The 25,445-nt window shown below is 42.2% G+C and overlaps 2 protein-coding genes across 2 annotated transcripts in view; one reads left to right on the top strand and one right to left on the bottom strand.

Annotated features, from left to right (window-relative positions):
- Positions 1–203: 203 nt before the first annotated feature.
- Positions 204–25,409, top strand: ABCC6 (ATP-binding cassette, sub-family C (CFTR/MRP), member 6). Its single transcript, XM_010578533.1, has 31 exons — positions 204–257; positions 1,108–1,284; positions 1,644–1,769; positions 2,425–2,562; positions 3,597–3,722; positions 4,287–4,348; positions 5,148–5,279; positions 5,873–6,085; positions 6,958–7,135; positions 7,603–7,764; positions 9,363–9,455; positions 10,011–10,214; positions 10,834–10,980; positions 11,707–11,794; positions 12,097–12,166; positions 12,876–13,002; positions 13,452–13,628; positions 14,049–14,216; positions 15,704–15,887; positions 16,374–16,437; positions 16,862–16,982; positions 18,114–18,321; positions 18,967–19,277; positions 20,028–20,227; positions 20,922–21,048; positions 21,641–21,742; positions 22,493–22,639; positions 23,201–23,359; positions 23,602–23,768; positions 24,224–24,418; positions 24,942–25,409. The coding sequence occupies exons 1-31, from the start codon at positions 204–206 to the stop codon at positions 25,048–25,050; spliced, it is 4,536 nt and encodes a 1,511-aa protein (XP_010576835.1). The 3' UTR covers positions 25,051–25,409.
- The window catches only part of ABCC1 (ATP-binding cassette, sub-family C (CFTR/MRP), member 1), a 76,039-nt gene continuing 63,527 nt past the window's right edge, over positions 12,934–25,445 (bottom strand). The window contains exon 32 of the mRNA XM_010578509.1: positions 12,934–12,969. The gene's annotated coding sequence lies outside the window, so the exon portion shown is untranslated. The remainder of the gene's footprint in view (positions 12,970–25,445) is intronic.

The raw sequence follows: 25,445 nt of genomic DNA, 5'->3' as shown, positions 1-25,445 counted from the left end.
CCGCCCGGGCGGGTGCCCGCGGCCCCTCCTGCCGGGCGGCAGGTGCCCAGCGCGGTACTCGAGCAAGGCGGCGGACGGACACGCTGTCAGCGGTGAAGCGCGCGTCCGTCAGAGGTGGCTGGTGTTGGGGACTTTGCTCCCAGGGACAAGTTTTCGCCCCGGCACAGAACAGCCCAAGTCCTTATCCCGTCCCGGTAAATGGGATGAGAGTTGCATGGGAGCGTGCAGTCCGGCTGCGCTGCTGGAAGGGCGCTGAAGTTAGTCCCGTTATTGTCTTCAGAAAGATTCTGCTGGATGACCCGCTACGGAAGTACCTTTGAAAGGGCTCTCTTGAGTTGATCGGTGCAGGCTCACGTGGATTTCCATCCATAAACGCTCACAAGAATTTGTGGGCCCTTAGCTGCTTCCTCTCGTCATCAAGTGATTCCTTTCCCCTAGCCTCGCTTTGCATTGTATCCTCCACATAAAGGACTCAGACCGCCTCTGCAAGCTGCTGGAGAAAAAATACACTTGCCTGTTTATCTACAGTTGCTGTATTTTTAGTACTGTTGCGCTGGCAGATGAGATCCAACTATTTGTTCAGTCAGAAAAAATTACAAATGGATTATAAATACGGATGAGGAAGTGCAGTTACCGTGCAGTTTATGCACTAGAACACTTCTTTCCTCCTCCATTTCGCCAGCCATTCCCTACTGACTGTTCTGAGGGTTCCCAAATGCCAATAATCTTTTTCATGCCCAAATTATTTTTTGTCAGTCCACATTCAATAACTTAAATTTCCTCTCTTTTTTGCTCCCTAGTTGTGATACATGATGTCCTTTCTTGGGCATCTTTCACTTTTCCAACCTTTCCCCCCCGCTCCTCTCTTTCTACTTCCATTCCCTCCAAAATGCCACTGCTGAGTCCTCCCTCCATCCCTCACCCGTGACACCTTACTATTCTCCAGCAGCCCCTCTGTGGCCAAAGGTTTTTTACGTTTGGAACCGTAAATCAAGCTCCTCTAACTTTATCGTAGATCTCAGTTGTAGCATTAGCAACTTGCATTAGCTGGTGAAGTTCTGCATACATTAGCTTTACTGTTTCACTTCTGTGTTGATTCTGTGACAGAACTGGAACCAGACATGGTATACAAACACCCCAAGATTTACGTGGTGCTTTGAGAGGACAGTCGTTGCTTGGATCCCTTGTGCCTATCTTTGGATCTGTTTTCCTTTCTACTACTTGTATCTTCAACACAAAACCAAAGGCTATATCAGGATGTCCCACGTCTTCAAAGCCAAAATGGTAAGGGTGGAGGATGGGGTTTGATCCTAACATTATCACAACTTTGATGCAGAACTTAATTTTTCTAAATCATTAACTCTTTTCTGATGATCCATCTCTGTGTTTGCTTTAACGTTTACTCACTCAGGTAAAGCCAGGTCAGTATAAATCAAGTAAAGTTTTAGGAAGAACTGTCATTAAGACCTTCTCCCCTCTACTTCCATTCGGTTCTCTGCTACTTCCTGTAACGCTCTCTGTCCCAAACCTGCTCTTCCACCTCTCCAGTCTAACCACCTAGGCTGCTTGGACCGTTCAGTTTGGTGGATTGTCCCATCACCGTTTCAGTCCATTCCAACATGTGTTTGCTGCCTCTCCCCCAGGTCCTTGGATTCATCCTGGTAATACTGTGTTTTTCTAATGTCTTCTTCGTACTGTGGGAAATAAGCCAAGGGATCCCACGGGCTCCAGCATTCTTCATTAGCCCTGCCGTGGTGGGAATCACAATGGTAATTCTTCCTTTGTTTTGTCTGCGTGTGGCCTAGCTTAGCCCTCCTGGGGCGGGTATTGTATTTCCCATGTTTCTCAGTATCTTTGAGCACAAAGATAGCTGATGGAGACTAGAAGGCTGGAGATGTGCTTTGTGAGTTTCTGCTGTGTAATGCAGCAGGGGTTTGGAGTTGCGTGGGGCAGACCGCTGGCTGTACAGCTACGGTATAGAGCCCTGTGGGCAGAGTACACCTCGCAAGAGTGGAGGTAGCAGGAATGTTTAGAAAGAGGCCTCACAACAACAAGACAAGATGTAGTTTCTCATAACCATGGTATGCGATTTAGTATGGTTTAGAATGAAATGGGATTTCTGTTCAACCTAAATGCCTATCCTCCCCTTCTGTCATTGGGTCTTCGTAGCCTAGATCCTCCCAGCCTGTTGGCCCACGTGTAGTTTTATTATTTGCCCTTTCCGGAGAGACATTCTTGAGTGCAAAGTTGCACATAATGCTTTTCAATTTTAGCCTTTTAGGAACAATGCTGCAGCTCAGAACATCTTGAAATGTTTGAGCAAAAAACTAACTGATTTTTCTCTATTGTATCTGCTAATTTGATAATAATGTTTGGCATTCCATTACCAGCTATTTATTTGGACAAATTCGTACTTCCTCGCAGATCCTTGCCGTGTTCCTTACCCAGGCAGAAAGAATGAAGGGCATCCAGTCTTCAGGCATCCTGTTGATTTACTGGCTGCTCTCATTCATGGCTGCGGTTGTGATGTTTAGTTCCAAAGTCCAACACGCCCTGGAAAGAGTAAGTGAAATCATGTATCTTTAGCATGCAGGGGTGTGAAGTCTCTATACAACCAGGCTCTTTTTGCCTCATTGATTGCGAGGTGGAGAACCAAGTTCCTCTCCTTAAGGTACATGCTGAGAAAAGTGATTGATGACACTTTGTCATCTCCATGCATGTTGTCCCTTTCAATGTAGACAGAGTGTGGTTTTCTGAGAGCTCGGCAGACTTTGTATATGAATAAAAGCAAAATGAACATAAATGTTGTCAGTAAAAACTGGCCTTACACCAGATTTTGTATCAGCATAAATATGTTGGTATATTGTGGTGAATGTTTATCTGGGGAGGAGTGCTAGCTAGGTTTACACATCTGAGACTTACTGTCAGTGGCCATTTTCTTCAGGCAAACAGTTGTACCTTTCCATCACAACAAGGGATAAACAAAAGCTTATGTCACCTGTGTGTTTAAGTAATAGGGGAAAAACATGCGGCCACTAAACAAAAGACAGTTAGGAACTTGCTTGTTCCTGCTGTGTTGAATGATACTCAGGCACCAGGCCTCTTGTAGAAATAACACTCTGCCACTTCTTGCTACCAAAATACGGTTCCAAAAATACTCGGACTTTTTCCTTGGTTTTTCTCTTTCTCATTCGTGAAATGAATTAGAGAGCCCTTCATGGAGCCCCTTAGACACGCCATTTATGATAAAACCTGGCAGCTGCTTTATTCTATCAACAACTCATCCCACTAGGTGAGCAAGGAGCTTCTATCCCTCAGAGCACCCAAAGTTCACTGAATAATGATGCCATGTGGACATCTGACTTGACTAGACTTCTGTGAAGCCTCACGATAAAACCGTCACTATAAGTAATACATATGTCCGTTATTTAGCATTTTCTGATACTCCAGTTTCAGGAGTTACCTGTTTAAGTAGCTCTACATAACTACAGCTTAAATAAATGGACTTCATGCTTTCAACCAAAACTCAGAGCTTATGGCTGGTAGAACATGAGAAGCCATCTTTCTCCACTGATTTCACGTATTCTGTCTCGTAGGGCTTCCTGGAAGACCATTTCCACCACGTTACTACTTACCTTTATGTTAGCCTGGTGCTAGGAGAACTTGTGTTATTCTGCTTAGTTGATCACCCTCCCTTCTTCTCTAAAGCTGTCAACAGTCCTGTAAGTACAATGTAGCTTTTCATAATGCATTGCTTCATTGCTCAAACAGGAATTTATGGGAGTACACAGGAACGTCAGTATCTGGGAGATGTAAGATGCATCATTCTGCATAAAGGCTGACGGTTTTAAAAGGTAACCAGCAGAATTTGAAATAATAGTACTCTGTCTCTCAATGTGTGTTTTGAAAAACTAAAACCCTCTTCTATCCATATTTATGTTTCTTTTCATCGAAACCAGTAGGTAGAGCTCATATTGCTTCCCCCTGCTCTCCTGTGCAGCAGTACTCTATGAGTAAGGCAGAGCTCGGTACTTCAGAAAATAAATGTCTTTGGGTATTAAGAATGATATTCTTTGTTCCTCCATTGGAAACATTCAAAGTCTAATTCTCCAAAGTCTCCCAATCCCATTGATCCTCCACAATACATCTGCACTGTCAGGGTCAGTGAATGAGGGGTGTGTAACTTTTTGATTGCTTTGCCTGGGGGAGCACAGAAGGGGATTATATTCATCTGACACATGCCCTTTTCTCTATATAAATATCACCCATGTTTTTCCTCCCATCAGAATCAGTGTCCAGAAGCCAGCACCTCTTTTCTTTCCAAAATCACATACTGGTGGTTCTCTGGGTAAGAAAACACAGAAAAAGACGTGCTTTTGCTAGAATATCAGAAAAAAACCAGCAGCATAAGAGAGGGTGTAGATGACAGCCAGTAGGAAATATCTCAGCCCCCGGGTTAGCTTATGGAGTGAGTATTTTAAGTTCTTTCTCTGGGGACTTGAGGTATTCTCACAAGATCAAATTGTGAAAATTTAACTTACTTTTCTCAAAACAGTTCAAAACACAAATTTGTGATTCTAGATAATTCTCTTCCCCCTTCCAGCTACCCTTCCAGTGCCCTCCCAATTTCAAAATAGACCCCAGCAATGTCAAAAGATCACGGTACACCAACCACAGCCCTGTTTGCCTGCCAGACCTTCCTATAACAAATGCTGGGCAAGGGGAAAATAGTGAATGAGGACATTGGCCCAGCCTGCTGCTTAGCATTCGGAAGTAAAATGATTACATACCTTGGGCCTAACGTCCACTACGATAAGGCCTCATCTGTGTTTCACTGAGTCACAGAGTAAGTTAAACCGAACTTTGTCCCCCACTGCCCAAGACCCAGCTCTCACTATGGACTAGAAATTAGGGCTTACTGGCAAATCCTCATTATGTTGACAGAAGATAGCATAGGAATTTGAAGCAAAACTGCTGTTCCTGAGCACTCATGTTTATTCTGGGAAAGGATAGTCCCGAGTAGTGTTTTATGTAAGTACCTATGTGCTCACTGTGGTGCACTAACTTAAAGCCCATCTGTTTTGGAAATGTTACATGCATAACAAATCCTTCTGTGCTTACCTTACAGCAGTCTGTGTGTTTTCCAGGCTTGTCTGGAAAGGCTGTCAGCGGTCCTTGAAGGTGGATGACTTATGGCCAGTGAGGAAAGAGGACTCCTCTGAAGAAATTGTTTCTTGGGCTGAAAGAGTGTGGAAGAAATGTCATAGCAGAACCCAGCAGTGAGTACTTGATCTAGAGGGTGTGTCATGGACTCACTGGGCAGTTTCTCTCTTGCGTCTAGATTATATAAAGAACTAGGCTTACAGGTGCTGGTGTGCCATCTCAGAACAGGCTTTAATGCCCTCCATTCCCCACAGAGTGCTAGACAGACTGCTTCAGCACATATTGAGGCTCAGAATGTAAGCTCTGCTAGGTGCTTCCTACCTGGACAAGAGAACGGTTGAAAGATTCAATCCTGCTGAATTATTTGTCCATTAAACAAGAAGAAGAAAAGGATAGCATACATAAAATGGTCCAAGTAATGCTCTGCTGTGAAAACTTGGGGGTCTTTACTCTTCAGTAGGTGAGCGCTCAGTGAGTGAGTTCCTTTGTGCAAAACCTGATTTTAAGTGTTGAAATCTGCTGGAGAACATCCTTCCATTCCTGGAAGCATGGAACTGTAAGTTTTTTGTGAGAGGGATCATTTTTTGATGAGCATTTTTACTGGACATGGCATGAGACCCAGTGTGAGATATTTAATGATTTTTTGAAAGCATAAGATCCCCAAGCTTTCTCCAGTTGCGGCTAGCTTTCTCATTGTTTCTTTCTCTAGAAAAGTGGGGTCTGCTACATTTAAAAAGGGTCAGAAGAGTGAAACTGGCATAGCAGAAGCTGAGGAGACAGAAGTTCTGCTGCAGTCAGAGCACAGTCAGAGCAGGCCCTTACTGAAAGCGTTTTGGAGCATGTTTGGAACCTATTTCCTTCTCAGCACTGTCTGCTTAGTTATCTGTGATGTCTTCTTGTTCTCCATCCCAAAGTTACTGAGGTATGTGCATATTTATAATGTATTTCTATCACATGTACAAGATTGCTGTGTGCATGAACTCACAGATGTGTATGTCATGGCAGCACCCACAGAGGTGGACACACAAACACTTATCTTTTGAAATCTCCTATTGCTGGTGGAAAGAGCTGGACTATCACTTGTGCTAAGCCTAGAGTCAACTCAGTGAGGGGAAAAAACCAAACCACTGTCTAAAGCTGTGCATGCTTTCTCCACTGCTGTATTCCAGCAGTGGAAAGGACAGGCTGCACTAAGCCTTTTGACAACTTTACTGGAACAGGAGCAAGTTATTTGATGGTGCTACATATCACATTATTTGCACAGGCTGTCAGCCACTTGCGGTAGTCTTAAGGCTCCATGTTCCCTGACTAATTATAAAGAGCACAGCTGTGCATCCTACACATCTTAAATAGCTTCTTCAGTCAGTTGACATAGTGCTTTGTGGATTGCGTTGGTACAACACAAACCTGCATTACAGTATATTTTCAAGGGCAAAATCACTTCTTAGTCATTAAGAGAAGTTCAGGAAATGTCAATGACTTCCTTAGATTATGGCTCCCAATTTGTCAGAAATATGCAAAGTCATGGATTTAGGGAGCCATCCTTAACACTGAAAATGAGGACTCCTCCAAGAAGATGCTGAGATCAAAAATTGCTTCAAAACCAAGAGTGACTAAATGTCAAAAATCAGGATATTATAAGACATAGGATACTCGGCAGTTTTTCCAATTCTTCTGCTATTTTACTGATAAACATCAGCCAGAGAGAATACAGAAAAATCCCTGGTATTTCTGTGTGTCTGATATTTCATCAGTTCTACCTGGATTCATCAACATTTTGCTCCTATCTTGCAGCCTTTTCCTGGAGTTCATTGAAGATCAAGAAGCACCTAGCTGGCATGGTTATTTCTATGCCTTCACTATGTTCCTTTTGGCTTGCCTCCAGACTCTGTTTGAACAACGATATATGTACATGTGTCTTGTTCTGGGGTTGAGACTGAAAACTGCAGTAACAGGGCTTGTGTACAGGAAGGTGAGTGTAGCTTCCTTTTTGTCTTCATCTTTTTGTAGCCCTACAGTAGTAGTTACAACATTGTTGGTACCTTGTTCTTAACAATATCAGGGGAGACGTTATTAGAAACTACTTTTAGGGTGTAACTCTATGCTATATTCATCTCTGAACAGTATGTGGGAGGTATTTTACTATTTATTTTTCAGATCTTACCTCTGAAGGAAAAGCCAAGAAAAGGAAAGAGGAAAAAGCAACATAAACTTTCTTATGCTGTAGATTATGGTTAGGGAAAGGAGTAAATTCTTCATCTTAAAGTGAAGTCACATATCCCACGCAACAGCATGGTTTCAGTACCTAGGATTTGACATTTTTCTCCCCCTCTTTTTTTTTTTTTTTTTTCTTCCTTTGTAAGGAAAAGAAAGTTGTTTGATTTGTGGACCAAAGCTGTTGTTTGATGATGCCTTTGCTTTCTTCTCTATCCTGTCTAGATCCTAGTCATGTCAAGTGCATCAAGGAAAGCAGCAACAGTAGGTGAAATTGTTAATCTGGTGTCTGTTGATGTCCAAAAGCTGATGGACCTGATTATCTATTTTAATGGGACCTGGCTTGCTCCCATTCGGATTATCATCTGCTTTGTCTTCTTGTGGCAGGTAAAATATGATGACAGTACTTAACAATCCCTTTCTATTCTAGGTATCAAAGGAAAAAGGAGTTTTTTCAGAATTCTGCTTAGAGCTTTGCTGGTTTGAATAACCTGAAATTGCCATATTTTTCTTAGCTCTGCAGCGTGGTGGATTCACTTTTCTTTTTAGAAGATACTTTTATTGATGTAGAATCCTCACCTGATCCTTCATTACATCCTCTCACCTGTGTATTCAGCATTCAGTCTCTTTTAGGGAAAAGACACTGAGTATGGTAATTCTGAGCTGACTGAAAAACTTCTGCCTCTGATTTTCCTCTGTCACCGCTCTTTTCAACCAAAATGTGGTGGCCCAGTGCAGGCTGAGAGTCCAGTTCCAGCTCCTTGGCATAGTTACAGAGCATAAAGGGGAATGGTCTGAAATAGCAACTTGACATACTTCATCCTAAAGCCTGATTACCACAAAATCAGTGAAACAGTTTGAAGCAAAGTTATATGATATTCAAGAAGAGTACTGGATACATTGAGTTTCATAGGTATCAAGGAGTTTAGGAAGGAGAGAGCAAAACCTGAATTAGAAATGAAGGATGAGAATATAAAAGATCCTTTTCTCCCCCCTAATTCAACATACAGTATTTTCTCAGCAGGGTAAAGCCCTATTTCTTAGTCCCTGTTTTTGGCAGCACACCCAATGGAAGTATGAGCACTATAGAGACAGTTGATCCCCAGGAGCTTTCCAGAGACCTTTGAGACCTTCCTTTGCTAACCAGGATGGACTGTACCTCATGCCTGGCAGGATACTATGACCTTGGAAAATTAGTAGCCATGGTTATAGACTGTTGAAAAGTCATCCCTTTTCTAGCGATGTTGACAAGCTGAATGTGGTTGCGTGTAGTTGGAGCGTAATTAACACTTTGTTTGCTAGTGTTCACAGACCATTTGTGTAGAGAATACTTTTATCTCTCTGTGGTATACCAGCGCTCACCTCTCTGGCAAATGTAAGCCATCTGTAGAGAGATGGAACTAAACCATGAAAAACAAGCTCTCTGTTTTGATACACAAATCATTATGAACCCTGGAATCCAAGAGCTGTCCCAAGAGTTCGTGGCACAGTGTAGTGCTACCATTTCATCTCACTAGTTGATGTAAATTCAGGCAAGCTGGGTTACTTATGCTGCAAGAATAGTTTGTTGAGGGTTTGGGTTTGTCTTTTAAACAAAACCTGGTTTCGTTTCGGGTCACTTACTTGTGCCAGCCACAAGATGTCCTCCTTAACACATCGAAGAACAGATCGGCAGCAACAGAAATTATTTGACTTGCCAGCATGCTTCTGGATCGCTTTCAGCACTGATCTAGTTCCTAAAAGGGAAGCAAATAAATTCAACAGAGCACGATGACAAGAGTTACCCTGCCTGGAGAGTTAAGAATCCACAGTGCTTAGGAAGCACAATTCCCAGGAAAGACAAAGGCAAGATTAGAGTAAAGCCTTAGCCATGGGGGATGTTAGGCTTAAGTTCAAATAAGAGGCAAGGTGAGAAAGGGGAATGGAAAACAGTCATTTCTAGGAATCACCACAAGTTCTTCCTCTTTCATTTTCTCTCCTGGCAGCTTCTTGGGCCATCTGCCTTGACTTCGATTGCTGTATTCCTTTTTCTTTTGCCTCTGAATTTCATGATCACCAAGAAGAGGAGTCAGTTTCAGGTAAATTTTACTTCATAAAAATGAAGTGGTATACTGACTTGAGTTATGCTAGGATACTACTTTTAAATGTAAAGCTGCCATGCTCTTCCAAGAAAGGATCACATGGAATCCAAGGCTACTGATGATTACAGTAGGCATGTAGCATTAAAAAAAAAAAAAAAAAGTATTGTACTGAAGCATATCGTTAACACTTCACATCAAGTGGTGGCTTAATATTTATTATTCATGCTTACCATGACTATCTGAAGGCACATAGGAGGATTTGAAGCCTGCAAACTTCTTGAAGTTTGGAGGAAGCTCTTGCATATTAAGTCTTTTACCTTGTTCGCCCATCTTTTCTGTGTTTTTTCTGTATTGCCAGTAAAACTAAAGCTCTGAAGATGAAAAGCAAAATATTTCCCAGCCTGGAAGATTCATAAGCAAAACAGTATACACAGCTTAACTGCAGGGAAATTTATTCACAATTCATAGGCAGGAATAAAGTGTTTTTTTCAGAGTAATTGCACCATTAAACATTCAACCTATTAAATGGTAAAACTCAAACATTTATTACAGGAGACCCAGATGAAACATAAAGATGAGCGGGCCAAACTCACCAATGCCATTCTCAGCGACATTAAAGTAATCAAACTGTATGGCTGGGAGAAAACCTTCACAGAGAAAGTGCTTGGTATCCGGAAGCAAGAACTTCAGGCCCTAAAAAGATCTCAGATTCTCTTCTCAGCATCTCTAGCGTCTTTCCATTCATCAACTTTCCTGGTGAGTGGTTCACCTTCCTACATAAAACATGTGCTGTTACTTCCATTTCTCTTTGTACTCCTGTCTAGACAGATTTTTCCTGTGGGACAGCTAAAGATAATATCTGCCCGGAGGAATTGGTGGTCTCACAGGAGTTGTTGAGCCCCAATGGAATTAGCCACACAGACATTTACACTGTCCTAACAGTTCCATGGACAAGTCATCTGGTCTGGCAGTGTGCTCCAGGCAGACTGAGCTTGCTTTGCAAGAGCCACCTGGAGACCTCCAGGCTAGACAGAGTTCACGGCACAGTCAGTAGCTGCACAAGTCACTTTTGCATTTGCTGTTGCAGCTCAGCCATGTGTGTTTTCAATAGAAAATGGCTGTGCTTTCACCTCACTGTGGTTGCAGCACCAAAACTTCCTTAAAGCAGAACAAATGTCAAATGATCAGACTTGGTTTGTCACCAACATGCAAGGCCTTTGCCTATGGTATTTGCAGGATGGCTACCGTGTATATTGGTGATAGCCTGGATTTAACTAAATGTGTTCCAGAGTCTTTAGGAAGGTGTCTGTCGCCCTTGAACCATTTTCTTCCCTGTCTGAAGCAAATGGTTTGCTGTTCCTTTGCTCCCTTTCAGACTGCATTTGTCATGTTTGCTGTCTACACCCTGGTGGATAACACACACGTCCTGGATGCTCAGAAGGCCTTTGTATCTTTAACACTGATCAACATTCTCAACAGTGCTCACTCCTTCCTGCCATTCTCCATAAATGCTGCTGTCCAGGTTAATTGCGGGCTACGTTCCTTTTATTTTGGCCATAAGTGTTTTTTTGCAGATCATCATTAACAGGTAAAGGTAGGGATTTCTTAGGGCTTTGAACATCAGGGCTAGCTATTTAATTGCTATTGTGAAACAGTAAAGTGCAAGGACTTGCAGCTAAAAGTACTTTATAGTATTGTTTTTCAGAAAGGCTTCATATATTGACAAAATAGTCACCAAGAACAACTCTTAAGTCTTTTGGGGCCAGTCAGAAGCACCATTAGATCTCAGAGGTGCTTCCAGTTCTGTTTTTAATGACAGAAATCAGAACAGATGGAGCAAAATCTCCATGGGAGATCAGTGGAAACCCTGCTAGCCCAGGCCAGAGAGAAAAGCAAGTCATTGTCCAGTACAAAGCTGGGAACTTAATTTCCCTCTTGTACCCCAAGGAGACTGTCACATCTCTTCATGTACAGAAGCAATCACTGGAAAGATTGCAGGATGAATTGGAGAAAAAAGCACCCATTTCACTGTGTGAACAGAAAAGAAAACACAGAGAAGAATATGTTTTTTTGCTATGCTAAGTGGAAATAAAGGCAGTTAAGGAGCTGCATTTGTCCATCTAAGCCTACAGCATCCGCAACATAGTACCTTGTTAACATTCTAAGTGGGTCTTCAAGCTGAGTCTTCACTTTGGGTTTTAGCTCCCTTTCTGTTCCAAATCTTATTCTTTCATGGGCTTCATTTCAGGCCAAGGTTTCTTTAAAGCGCTTAGCAGCTTTTCTGAATCTGGAAGAACTGAATCCTGAAAGCTCAAGCAGAAACACTTCTGACTGTGGTAAGCTTTTGTGTTAGCATTGTTGTCTTACAAGAGAAGTAGCTTCCATTGTTCAGCTTCCACTCTTAGGGTGCCTACCATAGTCAAGAGAAAAAAAATGTTTGCCCCTTACTGTCACTTTATCTCTCAGGCCTATTGACTTCCAGTGATGAAATCTAGTCTGGTAATTAACCGATTCTTTTCATACTGAAGGTTCATTTTATGTAATATAAATACACACTGAAAGATGAAGTCACATAAACAGGGATGTTTCTGTACCTACCTTTGAAATGACAAGTGTTCTATTTCTCCTCATATTTTAGTACAGGCAAGTATCACCATAAGAAATGGGACTTTTTGCTGGAGCAAAGAAACTTCTCCTTGTCTTAGAAGGTACAGACTTACTCTTAGTCATCTCAGTTCAGTAGGTCAGGGTGGATGCTGCATGAACTAACACCTCAGGGGAATCAGTGAAACCACTGTGGAATATCTAGAGGCTTCTGAGTTTGTTTCATATTTAACGTTGAATTCTGGAAATTATAAAGTCAGACAAAATGTCATCTTGCTTTTATGCTTGGGAGCACATAAATGGGAAGGTACCTGTATATGGATGTTGCCTTAATACATGGAGACTGCTTTCTTTACATAAATTTCTTGTCCAAATATGAAATTACAGTAATTTAAGTCAAAAAAGTAGAGTTGATGGTATGCAGATATTATATATGACATCACTACATGCTTATTTCAAAAGGCATTGCAGTTTTAGAAAAGAAACAGTGTTGAAAAGTTCTGACGTTCAGGAATGTTTTATATCCAGTGCTTTGGGCTAGCCTATCTCCAGAGTGGGGATCTGGGTTTGAAACTCAGAGGAGGATGTGGATGAAGACGTTCTGGTTGGAGGTTTCTTTGGAGGGATGACTCCTGCTGCAAAAAGTCAGCATGACAGGAAGAGTAACGCTGTGTAACTGAGGCCTCAAGTATGAATTTAGGGGGTTTAGTTGGTACATTTTTATTGCTACAAGACAATAGCAAGAATTTTGGCCATTTTCTTTTCAGAAGGTGTATCTAAAAGGTGATAAGAGATTAATCTTTTTGTCTATAGGATAGATCTTACCGTGCCCCAAGGCTCCTTGCTTGCTGTAGTTGGCCAGGTAGGTGCTGGAAAGTCCTCCTTGCTGTCAGCGTTACTTGGTGAGCTGGAGAAGATGGACGGCTGCATGATCATGAAGGTAAATTTTCCCCTGCGCATTTGCTTCTAATTAGGCTGTCTTCAGGAACGGCAAGGTATTAACCATTTATTGCTGAATTTTAACAAAGGCTGTATGTAGCAGCCCACATTTAACTATCTGAAGGTGCTTAGGACCTCTTGGATGAGCCTGGCCCTTGGGAATGGGAACTGGAACAGGACTTCAAAGATCCAGTTCTATTTCCCACTCTGACAGTGACCTGAAGTGGCATCCTGGTAAATCACATCATGTACTTGCACCTCTGTTTCCTCCTCTGTAAGATAATGAGAGTGCAGACTTATATTTTGCAGAGCTCTCTGAGACCTGTCAATGGTGGTGATCATTCCAGATTTCTATAAATCTAACTGGGAGAGTTTTTCTTTAAAGGCAGGTTCCCACAGTGTCAAGTTGAGCTTATGAAAAAGATTATTAACATTTTTCCATTTTTATAGGACACGGCAGCTTACGTCCCCCAGCAAGCTTGGATACAAAATGCTTCAGTGGAAGATAATATTCTCTTTGGGAAAGAGATGAATGAAACATGGTTCAATAGAGTGATAGATGCTTGTGCACTGCAACCTGATTTGGAGAGCTTCCCTGCAGGGCGGAAGAGTGAAATAGGAGAGAAGGTACTGGCTTAGATTTATATTTTGGCCAACTTTTCCATGAGTAGCTACAACTTGGGTGTCCTGCTTAGAACACCTACAAAAGGACTAAACTTGCAGGAGGCAGGTGCTCAGTGATTTCTGAGAAGTCAGGCCATGATTTAACAGGGTCTGAAGCCCACCTCCTGGCAGTTAACCTAACCAGAGATATGAGAGATGCTTAAGACAAAAATCAACAATTCCAGGTCATTCTTGGGTCCTTTTTTGCAGGAGAGTGGAGTTGCTCCAAAGAATCTGCCTCTGCATCTCAAGAGCCCTATTTGGAGGGAGGGAGATGCACTGATTTAAAAATAAGGAAGTCATAAAACCTTAGTGTAAAATGGAGCCAACAGTTGGCAAATATGCTGTAGCTTTGGAATAAACAGTGTCAATACATTTGTACAGGGAATAAATATATCTGGAGGGCAGAAGCAAAGGGTCAACCTTGCTCGTGCCGTGTACCAGAAGGCTTCGATTTACCTACTTGATGACCCCCTCTCAGCTGTTGATGCCCATGTTGGACAGCACATTTTTGAACATGTTCTTGGACCCAACGGCTTACTGAAGGACAAGGTATGTTATAAATCCCAAACTGTAAAAGATGGCAAAATGTATCTAATTATCGGGGCCCCTGAAATGTTTCGAGTAAGGTGGTTACTTTATCGAAGGCTCCCAAATTATTTTTTGTTAGTGGCAGCAGATACTACTGTTAGCAACAGTGGAACAGGTAACCTCTGCACTCCACACAGCATGTGGAAGTCCTGCAGTAAATCTCGCCTAGGAGGAAGACTGAGAAGTTAGGTTTTCCTGAAAGACTGTCTTTATCCTCATGCGAACCACATGCCTAGTTCCAGCCTTACTTCTACAGCAAGTTTATAGGTCTTTGGTCTTCCACTGACATTACCCTTCTCCCTTTTTGAGATTTACTTCTAGTATAGTTAGGAAGAGCTGTCTGATCTCTTCCAGCTCATTGTATCTTATCATAATGTCTAGTCCCATCACTTTTGACTGGTTCAGTGGCACCTTTACAGTTCTCATCACCCAAATGTTCATCACTTAAACTTCAGTCTTAAAATCCATCTTAAACACCTCTCTTCCATTATTGTTTGCATTGGTTGCATTTTGTTATTCCTTCGTACTTCTCTGCTGTCAAGCAATCTGGATAATATATGTGGCTACATGAGAAGGGATGCGAGGGCAGCTCTATTTGCTTCATGGTATAAATTGCCTACAAATACTTGATTCAATTTCACATTGTAGAAGGAAAATAGATAATTTATTTCATTAGAAAGTCCAATTAAAACAGACGTGTCTGATTACAAATACCTTTCTCTTCATGTGGATTGGTTGCAAGTATCAGAATGTAATTATTGTATTGAAACAGAAAGACTGGCAAAGAAAGAATGTATCAGACTTAAGCAGTACTCAAAGGGCTTGATTGTATATTAGAAATGTAGAACATGCCAATTTGTTACCTAGGGAAAAATTACTTTTCATATGTCCATTCCTACATGTAATTATCTGTGCAAATATGCTCAGAAGTTTAAACATGAAGGAGCTGCACTCTAACTCCATTCAGGTTGATGAAGTTTTCAGGCACAAATTTGATTCTGAAATATTGATATCAATGACAATAAATGTGACATACTCTCCAATTAACATCATTCTACCTAAGAGCTTCAGCCTGAGGGGAATCAATAACATGGAACTGGTCAGTGAGCCAAGCAAAAGGTCCCCCTACACACAGGGTGATAGCCTAGGACTTCAGGCTTCAGTTCCCATTCTCATTCTTTTATGCTGTACGTGACACAAAGCAAGTTAACTCACTGCTCCCGAGTTCTGCACTTTCAAAATGGGCACAAAGCTGTACTGCAAAGATAAACTTCATTAAAGAGACAGTCAGAAGTGACAAGAATAAATAACAAAAATATCTCCAAGTTAGTAAAAATCATAGCTCACGCTGAGTACATGTCTTTCTTCAGAAGACAGCTGACTGCAAAAGCTCGAGTGAGCAGGGAAACACCAGAACAATTGTAACTGTTTGATCTTTATTCAAGCAGACTCGTGTGCTGGTGACTCACACAATCAACATTTTGCCTCAAGTGGACAACATTGTTTTTCTGGTGGATGGAACGATCTCAGAGATTGGTTCCTACCAAGAACTTCTACAGAGAAATGGGGCATTTGCAGAATTTCTTCATTCACACATTACTGCAGAAGAGCAGGCAGGCACTGGTTTTCCAGGTAACCCAAATGAGTTGGAATCATTCTTCCTATGTCTATCAGTCAATTGTTTCCTTAATATTATACTTAAGATTAAAGAACTGGCAGGGGAGGGGTCTGCTGCTGTTCACAGTTGGGAAGAGGGAAAAGAAAAGAAAACTGGAAAAGCCAGCCTTAGATTTGTTTTATTATGGACATTTAAAGCCAAGATTCAATTACGATAAGGTGTCGCTTTGTGTGGGGAAAAATATGCCTGTCAAATTAGCTGACTCATCACCTCAATATTGGTTCTTGAATAAACAGTTCCATCTTAGTAGACAACAATCATGCAGTAAACAGAATTACCCACTATATGTGCTGTTCTTCAAGCCTCATCTTAATATTTCTACCCTTAGAAACAATTCTTTGTAGTGAATCTTTCCTCTGTATTACCAGTCTCTCAAAGGCTATACAGGACGAAGCAGGATTCTAAAGCATTTAGAAAAAAAAATTGCATTTATTTCACAGCTCTAGGAGACACCAAAGGCACTATCACCTCTAGAAGTGGTCTATCACAGAGGAAGCTCTTTAGGTAAGCTTAAAGCTGTCTCAGACACTGAAGAACTTGCTCCACAGGTAAGAAACTACTCTTGAATGTGGAGGCTGACTAACATTTTCCTCCATATTTCACAAGGAGTGAGAATTTGTTCCAGAGCTCCCATACAAGGCATGTTGATACATTTCCTTGCTGTTCACTTCCCAGTGGGGCTGTAAGGTCTGACTCATTTCAAACCAGCCACAGCTAGTGAATGCTTAAAGCTTTAGTTTGTTAATAGCTTGACAAAGCCCAGTCCCTGTGACAAAGATGGACAATGGTTGGGGCACTCTAGAGGACCCCGAAAACTGCAGCCCTCAAAATAGGCATGAATATAGACGTGGATGGGTAAGGAGATCCAGCTTTAAAATACTCATTGCCTTGGCTAAAAATTGAAAGGATTTTTGTTTTCTTTATGAAGTGACAATTCAGTCAGATCTTCTGCTATGGGAAGGGAGACCATTCCTGCAAGTCAAGACTCTACCACTGCTGCAGCCACCAAAGGAAGATTAATGAAGGAAGAGAAAACCCAGCACAGCAGGGTAAGGACAGCACCTTCCTATAAAGGCAAAGACACATACCATGGGTTTATTACTGACCCACTCATGGCAGGCAGGTCAGCTCATTGCCTAGGTTAAACCAGTGCAACTCCAGGGAAGTCAGCTGAGCTGTACAAGTTTGCCCTATAATTGAGACAAAGTCATTTCAGCATTATTTTACACAGCACCTTCTATGCAAACTGTATCTCCCTGGATGCCCCAATCCAAGGACTGGTCCCACAATCAGAGTAATGCATCTACATTGCAGAGAGCACATTATGGAAATGAGAGGGGAAAACAAAAATAATTTATGACCACTTAAGGAGAGAGATCCTGATTCAAGAGTTGACCTGAAGGGGGAAAGCGCACTGAGGCAATCAGGGTGATGTGGTGGTAAGGGACAGAAGAGGATAGGTTACAAGGGACTTGTAATCTTGAGTCTGTCCACAAACTCTTGAGGCTGGTGGGAAGGGGCACAGAAGCACATCACTGTTCTCATCTTGCCCAAGGGAAACTCCTCAAAAGGCTGAGGCAAGGAGGGCTCTCTGAAAGGAGAGAAGCAGACATGGGATTCCAGCTAGGAGTCAGGTATGGATGAGGTGTGTATTCAGTGCGCATTGTAGCGGCAGTAAAACGTGGGGAGAAAACAAATAGCTAAGGCTACACACTGGTACTGAGACGAGATGAGAGTAAGAAGTCAGACACCCCAATGGAGGCAGATCTTCCCCTAGGAAAGCACAGTATTAGCCAGCATCACCTCTGCTGATCAGCAGTTACTCACGCAAGCAGTCAGTGGGATACATGGTAGTTCTCACTCGCACTGAGAACAAATGAAAACCACTGCCTGGCATAAAGAAAGCTTTACGTGCATTCCAGCAGTAACAAGAGCCTACTGCAAGAACGTTCATCAGTTGACAATAATCCCTTATTAATACCATGGATTTATTTAAGTATGGCTTCATTATTCATCCATGAGGAAAACAAAAAAAGAATTAACATGGTTGTTATGACCCATGACATATAACCGAGTAGATATGCCATAATAAATCATTCCATTGTTTCAGACCTGCTTTTCCTTTCTAACAAGCTTGATCCCAACCTCTCCTATTTTTCCCCCCGATCGTTTTGCTCTAGGTTAATACTTCAATTTATGCAGCCTACCTGAAGGCGACAGGCTTACCACTGTGTGTGTACACCATTCTGTTGTTCACATGTCAGCAAGCTGTGTCATTTTCTCGTGGTTACTGGCTCAGCATGTGGACAGATGACCCTGTTCACAACAGGACACAACAGCACACAGAGCTGAGAGTTGGAGTCTTTGGTGCACTAGGAGTCATTCAAGGTTCGTTTAACTTGGTCACCTAATTCTCCTCTGTATTTCCATCTCCCTTTCCTACATCCAGGATGTTTTCTCAGAATATAAACAAGTGCATACCCACGGGCTCTTAGCCTCCTGGGCTTTTGGCACCAGCCCTAAAGGTTTGGCATGGGACCTAAAACTACAGGCTCTGACGCACAGAGGGGATTTCTAAGGGATCCGAGTAATATTTCCAGTGTTACTGCCTGAAATTCTACTTCATGATATGCTAGAAGTGTTCTCCTGTGCCTTTCAGCAGGAAAGTTGGGTACCCTTCTGTGCCAACAGTGAATCTGTAGACAGGAAACCTAAGACTTCCAGTAATTCCAAGTAATTCCAGTCAAGCTCATTTTGTGAAGAATAAAGAATTTGTCCTGTGTGTTTAAGTTGCTGAATCCGTGGCCCCCATCAAGCTTGCTTAGAAGGTCTTCCAGCCCTCTGTAGCTACCCTACAAAAAGGATAGTTTACCCTGCAGCTCTGAGGCTTGGCTTAATTGCTACCAAAGAGGAAGTCAGCTCTTTTCACTAGTATAGCATTCACAGTACTAAGTGAAAATCATGATCTTGCAAAGGAGAACTCCAAGGTGAGTTTGTTCAGACCTACTAATAACTACTGTTTTTTTATTACAGCCCTTGGCAGATTTGCCTCCACAGCAGCAGTCCTTCTAGGTGGCGTGTTAGCATCACACAAGCTGTTTCTGCAGTTGCTGAGGAACGTTGCTAGATCCCCAATGGTCTTCTTTGAGCAAACACCTATTGGAAACTTGCTGAACCGCTTCTCCAGAGAAATGGATGCTATTGATTCTGTCATCCCTGACAAGCTGAAGTCCTTGCTGGGATTCTTGTTCAACTTGCTGGAGATCTACCTTGTGATTATAGTGGCTACACCAAGGGCAGCAATGGCCATAGTGCCCTTGACTGTTCTTTATGCTGCATTCCAGGTAGGAGCTCAGAGAGATACCCAGACAGGTGAGGCTGAAGCAGCATGGCCATGTCCCTGCAGAAAGCCTCCTTCCATTTCTTAAGAGCAGAGACATGCAGAAACTAGTTTCATCATCTCAAATTGCAACTGAACAAGAGTAATGTCAGTGGCTCTTCCCACATCACCTCAGCCTTCCAAAGCATCCCAGAGACCTCACAAAGAGGCTTGTGCTTTTCTGATGTCCAGATCAAATCCTACCTAGAGCTATATTCCTTGTCTCCATTAGTGTAAATGCAATCACATTAAGACCAAAAGCATTTTTCCTTTCCTCCAGAATTCCTACATTGCTTTTTAATATATCCATGTATGCCATACAGTTCTCCCATTGGGCTCTGACACCTCAGACACTTTGCCAGCTAAGACTGAACATGAGGGAAGGGCAAGTAAGGGTGCAAGTATGCCTTTGCTCTCCATCAAGCAAAGGGCTGGTCTACAGGAGAAAGTAAATGTGAGTTTAGAGGCTTTGTGAGTTCAGAGTACCCTGCCTTCTTCGCATTAACTAACCACGGGGTTATTCTTAAGGAAGATAGGACATAACACAGGCAGAAATGCTACCTCACCTGTTAAGGGCATCTCTTACCTGCACATTAGGTTTTATAACACTGGGATAGTACATATTATTGCACTTGGTGAGGCCTTCCCAGATGTTCTGTGGAGCACCTCCATGGAGGAATAAACTTTCTAATCGCTTCCATTTCCCTTCAACCAGCACTTCTATGTCATCACCTCCTGCCAGCTGAGACGCATAGAGGCTGCCAGCAGATCACCCATCTATTCCCACATTTCAGAAACTTTCCAAGGGAGCAGTGTGATCCGTGCTCACAAGGCCCAGGAAAGGTTTATTTTGAAGAGCAATTTTCTAGTGGATGAGAATCAGCGAATATGCTTCCCTGGAGCAGTTGCTGACAGGTACAAATCTGCAGTGTAAAAAAAATGATAGTTTACTGTCACAGCCTTGGTGAGTGGAGATAGCTGCCCTTGGGGCTTGGGTGGAGGTATACAGAAGATGAGACAGTGGTGCACAGTGTTTTGGGGGTAGGGTAGTCTTTTTTATTACCACTCATACTGCACCCCTCTCTGGCAACGTGCCCCTCACGCAACCAGTATGCTCTGTTGTTTGGCTAGGCACACACACATGCTGACACACTGCTAGAGGTATCACTTGGGTGTCCAAAATGCAGGAAAGCTGTAGTATGTGACTGGTGAGGCCCATCATCACATGACAGAGTGCATGAGGCCTGTGGTATATGCAGAACTCATCAGATAATAGAGCCATCAGCTACCAGTCATGAAAGAAGTGAGGAGTACCAGAAGGAGTGAGAAATGTTAGACCAACTCATCCAAGAAACTGTGCTGGCTGCTCTCATTCAGCAGGCCTTGGAGAAAATCCTAATGGAGACCATAAGCCAACCAGTTTGGATAGACTGGAGCCATTCATGAGCTCCAAGGTGGCCGGATAAAAGCAACCAGGGTGCGACAAGAGCTTTGTTGAGCATCCTGTACCCCAGCAGCTCCACACGTGTTTTGCAAAGTAATCACAGATTCTGTTGGAAGAAAGGAAGAGGGCACCCAGCAACAGCCTTGTACTCTCCTCCTCTTGCAGGTGGCTTGCTACAAACCTGGAGTTTCTAAGCAATGGCATTGTGTTGTTTGCAGCACTATTTGCAGCAGTGGGCAGAACACATCTTAGTCCAGGAACTGCTGGCTTCTCCATTTCATATGCTCTTCAGGTAACTCAGCGTTGAGTAATACCATGCTTGCCTTTCATCAAAAGCAATATACATTTTAATTTCTAAGAAGTCATGAACTATTTCTGTGGCTTTCTAGATGCCTTCTCCTACCAAACCGTGCTGTCACTGCTGAAACCCAGAGCATCTGGAGCACATGGTCCCTTAGAGAATGAACCTCAAACACATGCACCAGCTATCTTTTTCCTCCTGCATCTGAACTCATACTTAAGTCACAGCATACTCTGAGCAACTGAAGCAAGGTCTTCAGCGGCTGTCTTACCTGCTTGTAGACCAGTTACACAATAGCCTAAGAAACAGCTACACTATCTTTTAGCATCCAAAGTCAGTAGCATTTCATTCTCCATAAACCTGCTGAGAAGCTATGGGGGGAGCTGGCTAGGCTCTTTAAACACAGCTGTACAAACTTTCACAAGGATCCATGGTTATTTTTTAGCCTTTTAAGGGATGATTTCTGAAGGAATTAGCTGAGGAGGTCTTTATAAATAAACACTAAGACAAAGTACTAGGTACCTCGCAAGCACAGGTCAAGACTTACTTTATCTGCCTGAATGCTTCTGTTTCTTTCTGCTAGATAACTGGTGTTCTGAACTGGATGGTGCGCTCCTGGACAGAAATAGAGAACAACATTGTTTCTGTGGAGAGAGTGAGAGAATACTTGAGGACTCCTAAGGAGGTAGCTAAACAGCTATTGACCTTCCTAGCACAGGGGAACATCTCTGCAAACTAAATGAGTAACTTTTCTGTTCCACCTGGACAAACCCCCTACTTTTCCCTTTCTAAAAGGCCAGTTATGTTTCCCTTAAGGAACTGCAACATTTGGGTTTTATCCAGCTGACTGGACTTGTTTTATAACCTCCAATCGTCATTATTTCCTTAAGACTGTTAAGCATTAGGTCGCCATTAAAATAGCTTCACTTGGTAACACGCCTGGAATGAGCTGTATTTTCTGCCCATATTTGGAGTATGTATTTATTGCACAAGTTCCGATGCAACTCTCTGATAACTGATGGCCGCTAGATAGCCTTTTAGCCATTAAAAGCCTCCAGTGCAATCATTTTTGTTCTGTATTCATGAAAATTATTTCTCCATACGCTGCCCTGAGATCCTACTAAAGGAGACTTTCACAGTCCTGTTCATAGGAGCGTATAAATCTTTTTTTATTGAACCACTCATAATGTCAGAACTCTGACATGCAAACAAACATTTATACCCATTTTCAGTTAAGATGATTGGCATCTTTGCATAAAGTAAAAAGTCAGCATTTGCAATATGAAAGTTTAAGGCCTTTTTCTCTTTTGGAAACAGTAAATAGATCAGGGGAATTTGGCACAGATATCTTCATAAGCTTCCTGTTTCAGTATGGCCACTTGATTTGGTAGTTTAAATCAGCTTTATACATTGCTGTTTGTTTCAATCTACTTAGGCACCCTGGACTCTGAATGGCAAACTTCAAGGTCAAGTTTGGCTCACTGAAGGAAGAATTGAATTTAGAAACTATAGTTTGCGATACAGGCCAAATTTGGAGTTAGCACTGAAGCATGTCAATCTAACCATCAACGGGCAAGAGAAGGTAAGCAAAGCCACTTGTTTCAGAAGAGCTACAAAGCATGAGCAGTGCTTTACAGTGATCCGATCTGCGCAGATACAGTCCCTGCCCTACACCAAGGTATAGTAACTTGTAAGCATGAAAGCTGCAGTAATGTATGAGCCCATCTATCACACTGCACATCTCTTCTAGTACAAAGTAGTGTTTCCAGGATTGCTGCATACACTAGACATTCTTCCAAGTGAAATTTCATTTCACAGAAGGTTAGCAGAGTTACAGCAAAGGAATTTCACTTTTTAAATCTAGTGTCACGTCAAGGCCCTGTTCTAGCTGCTAAGTCTTGTAGTTATTCTTCCCATCAAAGGCTTTCAAGATTCCTTTTCGTACAAAACAATTACAAATTATAAATTATTCCCTTTAAGAATGTATTGCTAGACTATGTGAGTCTTGAATGACCAGCCCTGAAGATTTGATCTATGCAAAGCTGTCTCTCTTCAAAAGGCCAAGAGGAACAATGTGACAGGTCTGTCCAACTGTGGAAAATGATGAACATCAAAACCAAAAGCTTTCCCTTGCACTTTACAGATCGGCATAACTGGAAGAACAGGAGCTGGGAAATCTACTCTTGCTGTGGGATTGCTGCGATTAGTGGAAGCTGCAGAAGGAGCGATCCTAATTGATGGACTAGATATTGCTCAACTAGGTCTCCATGACCTTAGAACCAAGATAACTGTCATTCCCCAGGTATGAAATTAATTTCCAAAATGCTTCAGCAATGTTGTAAGTCTTTAACACCTAGGAAGGGTTTATAAAGATTCTGCGAGAGGAGGGACATTCAGAAATTTCAAAGTTGGAAATAACCTCTATGCCATGCTAGTCTCCCATGCAATGTAACATTAGCCACAGATTTGCACCCATCAGAGAAAACCAGAGAGCTCGTTTTTATAATTCATTTCAGGAGCTGTTTGTACTGTCTCTGTGCTCAGGATCCAGTTTTGTTTTCTGGCTCGCTAAGAATGAATCTCGACCTATTAAACCAACACACTGATGCAGACATCTGGACAGCTTTGGAACTGACTCAGCTCAAGAACTTCGTTGCAGATTTGCCCGATCAGTTGGAATATAAGTGCACTGACCAGGGGGAAAACCTAAGGTACCTTATCTGCAGAAAGACAATAGCAGGGCAGCGCCAGCCCATGGGCTAGGAGAACATAGAGCTAGTGAGACAAGGAGTCTAATTCATTTAAGAAAAAAAAAAAGAAAAAGAAACCGCCCAGACAGTATTTGCTGCATTATCGTCCCGTTTAGCAGCATCAAATCAAATCATAAGATGCCAAGTGGGAGACCTTTGAGACTTAATCACTGTGGTGGCTTGTATTTGTGCAATACTTAAACCACTGGAATCCTGCTCCAAGTGCAGATCTGGGTGCTATAGTAATACACTCCCTTGATTTTCTTCAGTTGTTTCACGCTCTTACCTGCAGTGCCACCCTTTCAGGGAAAGGGAACAATCACCTTTTCATTACTATTTTCAAATTAATCACATATTCTGACCCCAGGGAAAACTGACTACTGCTCTCAATTTACCATCCCTCTTCTTACTTGCAGCACTGGTCAGAAACAGCTGGTTTGTCTGGCCAGAGCACTTCTTCGGAAAGCCAAAATCCTCATTCTAGATGAGGCCACAGCAGCAGTAGATTTAGAAACTGATCTTCAGATTCAGTCCACCCTGAGGACTCAGTTCAAAGACAGCACAGTGTTAACAATAGCTCACCGGATAAACACTGTCATGGACTGTGACAGGTAATACTTTCAGCCACTTTCCTAAGGAGGGAGGAAGACCTGGGTGAACTAGACAAACCACACAGTGTTAGTGAACAGCAATCTCATTTCTGTCTTTTCTTGTTTAACGCTCAAAGCTTTGCTTCAATCAGCTAGGCACCAATAGGCTAATCAAAGATCATTTATTCCCACATGATGCATTTCATGCTGTGTCACATCCCTTTCCCCCCCCTCCACTGACAGCAAACCATGGCTACAGCTCTCTGCTTCATCTTAAAATCATGAAGCTAAAATACACATTCACAAATCTTACTCCAGTCTCAGTTGCCAAAAAACTCTCCTCCCACAAACTCAGTATTTGAATAGTCGCTCATCAGAAACCTATTTCTATCCCATAGCTGTTTCCCAGCTGAAAAGCTGCTGGAAAGCTTGGTTCAATAACAAGCAAGTACTGAAATTTATTTTAGAAATAACTAGAAATAACTAAGTTTCTTACAGCTGCTGGTGTATCCCCAAGCTTACACTTCTGTTTTAATGTTCACAGGATTTTAGTCTTGGAAAATGGTCGGGTAGCTGAATTTGATACTCTGGAACACTTAATAGCCCAGAAGGGACCGTTCTACAGACTGATGGAAGAATCAGGCCTTGCGTGACTCACTCACAGAGTATACCATAATGCCACCACTATCAGGAATAATTGACCTCGTAATTGAGTTATCTTGGTTTCACTCTAAAATGCCTGACACTCAACCAAATCTTGTTTGAGCTATAACCGCAGTTGAGTAGATGAAAAGGCACGACTTGGGATACACTTTATTTCCATAGGAAACTTCGCAATTCCATTTTCATTATGTTTCCAGATACCAAAACCTCATTCTCCTGTTGAAAATGAGCCAGTCAGTACTTAAACGCCTTGTTGCTTTTATGGTATAAAAGTAAACAAGCCAAAAGGAAAAGACCACAGCATTTCCAATTTATACTATAAATGGAGCTCAAATATACTGCCATACTTAAAGATTACACAGATTATTTTTAAAAGCCAACGACA

This window comes from Haliaeetus leucocephalus, unplaced genomic scaffold (genome assembly GCF_000737465.1).
Source record: "Haliaeetus leucocephalus isolate CR32 unplaced genomic scaffold, Haliaeetus_leucocephalus-4.0 Scaffold636, whole genome shotgun sequence".
Classification (NCBI taxonomy): Eukaryota; Metazoa; Chordata; class Aves; order Accipitriformes; family Accipitridae; genus Haliaeetus; species Haliaeetus leucocephalus.
The sequence above is the reverse complement of the archived record's forward strand: the minus strand, read 5'-3'. Positions and strand labels throughout refer to the sequence as shown.